Below are 6,689 nucleotides of genomic sequence, written 5' to 3'. Positions count from 1 at the left end.
AGCGAAAACACAATATAGAATTATATTAGCTTACCACAATAGCCAAACACACAAAGGCATTTATTCACCGCAAAGGTAGCTTTCGCAAAAACCAGCAATAGATATAAAATTAATCACTAACCTTTGGACAACTTCATCAGATGACAGTCTTATAACATCATGTTTGTAACGTCCTGACCAGAGTTATTATGTGTTTTGCTTGTTTAGTGTTGGTCAGGACGTGAGCTGGGTGGGAATTCTATGTTGTGTGTCTAGTTTGTCTGTTTCTATGTCCAGCCTAATATGGTTCTCAATCAGAGGCAGATGGTAATCGTTGTCCCTGATTGAGAATCATATATAGGAGGCTTGTTTTGTGTTGGGATTTGGTGGGTGTTTGTTTCCTGTCTCTGTGGTTGTCTGCACCAGATAGGTCTGTCTCGGTTTTTGCACATTTTGTTATTTTGTATGTTGTTTGTAGTGTTTCACTTGTTCTTTTATTAAACATGTTGAACACTAGCCACGCTGCACTTTGGTCCTCGCCTTCACCTATGGAAGAAAGCCGTTACAGAAACACCCACCTAACCCGGACCAAGCAGCGTGGCAACGGGCAGCAGCAACAGCAGCAGCGGTACCAGGAGGAATGGTCATGGGAGGAAATCATGAACGGAAAAGGACCCTGGGCAAAGGTTGGAGAGAATCGCCGCTCTCGGGAGGAGAAGGAGGCAGCCACAGCCCAGGAGCGGTGGATTGAGGAGGCAGCACGTAAGAGAGGCTGGAAGCCCGAGAGGCTCACCCAAAAATTTCTTGGGGGGGGGGGGGGGGGGGGCTAAAGGGGAGTGTGGCGGAGCCGGGTTGGATACCTGAGCCAACTCCCCGGGCTTACCGTGGAGTGAGAGGGCGTCGTACTGGTCAGACACCGTGTTATGCGGTAAAGCGCACGGTGTCCCCAGTACGCGTGCTTAGCCCAGTGCGGGCTATTCCACCTTGCCGCACTGGTAGGGCTAGGTTGGGCATCGAGCCGGGTGCCATGAAGCCGGCCCAACATATCTGGCCTCCAGTACGTCTCCTCGGGCCGGCGTACATGGCACCAGCCTTACAGGTGGTGTCCCCGGTTCGCCTGCATAGCCCAGTGCGGGCTATTCCACCTCGCCGCACTGGCAGGGCTACGGGGACCATTCAACCTGGTAAGGTTGGAGAGGCTCGGTGCTCAAGAGCGCGTGTCCTCCTTCACGGTCCGGTATATCCGGCGCCACCTTCCCGCCCCAGCCCAGTACCACCAGTGCCTACACCACGCACCAGGCTTCCAGTGCATCTCCAGAGCCCTGTTCCTCCTCCCCGCACTCGCCCTGAGGTGCGTGCCCTCAGCCCGGTACCTCCAGTTCCGGCACCACGCATCAGGCCTATAGTGCGTCTCAGCCGGCCAGAGTCTGCCGTCTGCCCAGCGGTGCCTGAACTGCCCGTCTGCCCAGCGGCGCCTGAACTGCCCGTCTGCCCAACGCCGGCTGAACTGTCCGTCTGCCCAACGCCGTCTGAACTGTCCGTCTGCCCAACGCCGTCAGAGCTGGCCGTCTGCCAAGCGCCATCGGAGCCATCCGTCTCCCCAGCGCCATCTGAGCCATCTGTCTCCCCAGCGCCATCTGAGCCATCCGTCTCCCCAGCGCCATCTGAGCCATCCGTCTCCCCAGCGCCATCTGAGCCATCCGTCTCCCCAGCGCCGTCTGAGCCATCCGTCTGTCCCGAGCCGTTAGAGCCGCCCGTCTGTCCCGAGCCGTCAGAGCCGTTCGTCAGTCAGGAGCCGCTAGAGCCATTCGTCAGTCAGGATCTGCCAGGGCCGCCAACCAGACAGGATCTGCCAGAGCCGCCAACCAGACAGGATCTGCCAGAGCCGCCAACCAGACAGGATCTGCCAGAGCCGCCAACCAGACAAGATCTGCCGGAGCCGTCAGTCAGCCATGAGCGTCCAGAGCCGTCAGCCAGTCATGAGCTGCCCTACAGTCATGAGCTGCCCTACGGTCATGAGCTGCCCTACGGTCATGAGCTGCCCTACGGTCATGAGCTGCCCTACAGTCATGAGCTGCCCTACAGTCATGAGCTGCCCTACAGTCATGAGCTGCCCTACAGTCATGAGCTGCCCTACAGTCATGAGCTGCCCTACAGTCATGAGCTGCCCTACAGTCATGAGCTGCCACTCAGTCCGGAGCTGCCACTCAGTCCGGAGCTGCCACTCAGTCCGGAGCTGCCACTCAGTCCGGAGCTGCCACTAGTCCGGAGCTGCCACTAGTCCGGAGTTGCCCCTCTGTCCTGAGCTACCTCTCTGTTCTGAGCTACCTCTCTGTCCTGAGCTACCTCTCTGTCCTGAGCTACCTCTCTGTCCTGAGCTACCTCTCTGTCCTGAGCTACCTTTCTGTCCTGAGCTACCTCCAAAATCATGTGGGGGCCTTGGGGAGGATTCTTAGGCTAAGGCCGTGGGCGAGGGTCGCCACTCAAAGGACGCTAAGGAGGGGGACAAAGACAGTGGTGGAGTGGTGTCCTCGTCCACCGCCGGAGCCGCCACCGCGGACAGATGCCCACCCAGACCCTCCTCTTGAGTTGTAGGGGTGCGTTCGGAGTCCGCACCTCAGGAGGGGGGTACTGTAACGTCCTGACCAGAGTTATTATGTGTTTTGCTTGTTTAGTGTTGGTCAGGACGTGAGCTGGGTGGGAATTCTATGTTGTGTGTCTAGTTTGTCTGTTTCTATGTCCAGCCTAATATGGTTCTCAATCAGAGGCAGATGGTAATCGTTGTCCCTGATTGAGAATCATATATAGGAGGCTTGTTTTGTGTTGGGATTTGGTGGGTGTTTGTTTCCTGTCTCTGTGGTTGTCTGCACCAGATAGGTCTGTCTCGGTTTTTGCACATTTTGTTATTTTGTATGTTGTTTGTAGTGTTTCACTTGTTCTTTTATTAAACATGTTGAACACTAGCCGCGCTGCACTTTGGTCCTCTCCTTCACCTATGGAAGAAAGCCGTTACAATGTTATACAATACATTTATGTTTTGTTCGAAAATGTGCATATTTAGAGCTGCCAATTGTGGTTATACATTGTGAATACGTAGCAACAATTCCCCAGAATGTCCGGAGATATTTTGGACACTCACCTAATCTGACCAAAGAACTCATCATAAACTTTACATAAAAATACTTGTTGTATGGCAAATGAAAGATACACTGGTTCTTAATGCAACCGCTGTGTTAGATTTTTAAAAATAACTTTACCACAACATACAGCTTGGGTTATTGTGAGACAGCGCTCACCAACACGGTGGAGAATAGGCATCAACATATTACACAGAAATACGAAATAACATCATAAATGTTGTCTTACTTTTGCTGAGCTTCCATCAGAATGTTGTACAAGGAGTCCTATTTCCAGAATAAATCGTTGTTTGGTTTTAGAATGTCCATTTCTTCTGTCGAATTAGCAACCTTGGCTAGCATTGTGGCGCGAACATTCCCATCATCTCTTGGCGCAAAGAACGGAAAATTCCAAATAAACTGATAAAACTCGGTTGAAAAAACCTACTTTATGATGTTTTCTCATATGTATCAAATAAAATCAGAGCCGGAGATATTCGCCATGTATACCAAACGCTTTTCAGAAGACAATGTCGAGGTCCCCCGCGCGCCGTCGAAGACAAAGAAAATACCGGACCTGTCACTCCAAAAGCTCTTATTCGGCCTCAGATCAAGCTAGACACCCCATTCAACCTTCCACTGCCTGTTGACATCTAGTGGAAGGCGTATGAAGTGCATACATATCGATAAATAAAAGCCAGTTGAATAGGCAGGCCCTGAAACAGAGCCTCGTTTTCAGATTTTTCACTTCCTGTATGGAAGTTTGCTGCCAAATGAGTTCTGTTTTACTCACATATATAATTCAAACCGTTTTAGAAACTTCAGAGTGTTTTCTATCCAATAGTAGTAATAATATGCATATTGTATGATCTAGAACAGAGTACGAGGCCGTTTAATTTGGGCACGATTTTTTCCAAAGTGAAAACAGCGCCCCCCTATTGACAAGAAGTGAATTTTGTTCAACATAGGAGGAACAAGCACAGGAAGTAGCTATTTTAGTAGTTTAGTTGGAATAGGGTCCAGTAGACAGCTGGAAGGTTTAGAGCATGGGTGTCAAACTCTGGCATTTGGCCCGCGGGGTAATTATATTTGGCCCGCGAGACAATACCAAATTACTACTAGAGCTGGCCCGCCGGTATTATACAGCGCATTCACCGCTAATACTACGAATCCCATAATGCTCTGCTGTTGTTTTCGCGCGGCAATCAGGACAGGACCCAGAAACGCCCTCTCCTCTGTGACAGTAGTCATAGCAACATAGACGCTACAACTGTCAGCGCGCTATCCCTTCCCAAAAATGGCGAAAAGAAAGGCAGAAAACAGGAGCTTTCTGGACAAGTGGGAGGCAGAATATCTGTTTACATATGTAAAAGACAAACCTGTTTGTCTTGTTTGTGGAGTCAACGTGGCTGTAAGTAAGGAGTACAACATTAGACGACACTATGAAATGAAACACCATGACAAATACAAGGACCTGGACATGACTCAAAGGAGCCAGAAAGTAGAGGAGATGAAAAGAAGTTTGGTTTCACAACAGAATATGTTCAAAAAAGCCACATCACAAAGTGAGGCTGCTGTAAAGGCTAGTTATATAGTGGCAGCAGAGATCGCAAAATCAGCCCGGCCCTTTAATGAGGGAGAGTTCGTGAAAAAGTGCATGATGAAAGTTTGTGACCTCGTATGCCCAGAGAAAAAGAAAGCATTTTCAAACGTGAGCCTGAGCAGGAACACAGTAGCTGATCGCACATGTGATCTTGCCACCAATCTGTATGACCAGCTGATGGAAAAGGGAAAAGATTTCGTTGCGTTCTCCCTCGCTGTGGATGAGAGCTGCGACGCATCTGATACTGCTCAGCTGTCAGTCTTCATCCGTGGAGTGGACTCAAATCTGTGTGTTACGGAGGAGCTATTGGGATTCAAATCAATGCATGGCACAACCACAGGAAAGGAAATCTTTGAGGAGGTTTCCAAATGTGTAACTGAAATAAAGCTGCCGTGGGATAAACTCGTTGGATTAACGACAGATGGTGCGCCAGCGATGTGCGGTAAAAAGAGTGGACTGGTGGGCATGGTTCGGGAGAAGATGCGGGAAGAGAACTGTGCAGGTGAGCTAACTGTTTACCACTGCATCATACATCAGGAATCACTGTGTGCCAAAGCCCTAAAGATGGAACATGTTATGACCACAGTAACACAGGTAGTTAACTTTATAAGAGCCAAAGGTCTGAATCACCGCCAGTTTAATTTTTTTCTAGAGGAGTGTGGTTCGGAATACGCAGACGTGCCGTATCACACAGAGGTGAGATGGCTAAGCAGAGGAAAAGTACTGAACAGATGTTTCGAGCTGCGTGAGGGAATATGTCAATTCCTGGAAACCAAAGGGAAGGATACAGCAGAGCTCCGGGAGCAAAAGTTTCTGTGTGAGCTGGCCTTTCTCTGTGACATCTCGAGCCATCTCGATGCGCTGAACCTGCAGCTTCAGGGGCGGGGGCGCATCATCACAGACATGTACGCTGCAGTGAGGGCCTTTAAAACTAAACTGTGCCTGTGGGAGAATCAGATGCTGCAAGGAAACCCTTGCCATTTTCCCTGCTGCCAAACCATAAAAGCGCAGATCTCTACCGCCGTGTTCCCATGCGCACAGTTTGCTGAAAAACTCAGTGTTCTCGCCGCTGAGTTTAGCCGGCGATTTGCCGACTTCGATGTCCAGAAATGTAGGTTTGAACTGCTTAGTAATCCCTTCGCAGTTGATGTGGAAAATGCACCAACCAACATCCAAATGGAGCTGATTGAACTCCAGTGCAACGACACGCTGAAGTCAAAGTATGATGCTGTGGGCGCCGCACAGTTTCCACGGTTCATCCCTGACACAATGCCTCAGCTCCGCACCCAAGCTGCTCAGATGCTCTCCATGTTCGGCAGCACTTATCTATGCGAGCAACTTTTCTCCTCGATGAAGATGACCAAAACAACTCACAGGAGACGTCTGACTGATGAACACCTTCGCTCGATACTGAGGATTTCTTCAGCTCAGAGCCTGAGCCCAGACATTGATGAACTAGCATCCAAGAAGAGATGCCAGGTATCTGGCTTGGGCACATCAGATTAGATCAGTGTGCAATAATTAACGTTTTCTTTGTGCACTTTTTCTTGCTACAAGGCATGGGCTTGAATGGTTGATTGATTTATTATCATTTTATTTGTAAAATTATTAGCCAGTGGAAAAAGTTTATTTTGGTATTTAAATCAGAAGGCTGCAAATAGAAAAGAGGCATACGATTTTTATTTAAATTTTATTTATTTAATAAATGAATGCCATTGATGTGTTTTTTCATTTGAAATTCGATTTTGCATGTCTCCACTATTAAATTATATATTGTATGGTAATAAGCGATGCTTGTTCCATATTCAATGTTAAAGCAAAACTTGTTTGGGTCCATATTAAAAGGTTCATTTGTTCAATGTTGGCCAGCGACTTTGTTCAGGTTTTACATTTTGGCCCACTGGGTATTTGAGTTTGACACCCCTGTTCTAGATGATTCTGTTCTTCCAACTTTGTGGCAACAGTTTGATGAAGGCCCTTTCCTGTTTCAG

General features: G+C 48.8%; 1 protein-coding gene across 1 annotated transcript; it reads left to right on the top strand.

Annotated features, from left to right (window-relative positions):
• The first annotated feature begins 4,166 nt into the window (after positions 1–4,166).
• Positions 4,167–6,371, top strand: LOC120060422 (general transcription factor II-I repeat domain-containing protein 2-like). The gene has a single exon (XM_039009738.1). It carries the CDS (start codon positions 4,393–4,395, stop codon positions 6,202–6,204), a length of 1,812 nt encoding a protein of 603 aa, XP_038865666.1. The 5' UTR covers positions 4,167–4,392; the 3' UTR covers positions 6,205–6,371.
• The last annotated feature ends 318 nt before the right edge of the window (positions 6,372–6,689 follow it).

The sequence above is a fragment of the Salvelinus namaycush genome, chromosome 2 (assembly GCF_016432855.1).
Source record: "Salvelinus namaycush isolate Seneca chromosome 2, SaNama_1.0, whole genome shotgun sequence".
Lineage (NCBI taxonomy): Eukaryota > Metazoa > Chordata > Actinopteri > Salmoniformes > Salmonidae > Salvelinus > Salvelinus namaycush.
Note: the sequence above shows the minus strand (reverse complement) of the source record. Positions and strands in the feature narration are given on the sequence as shown.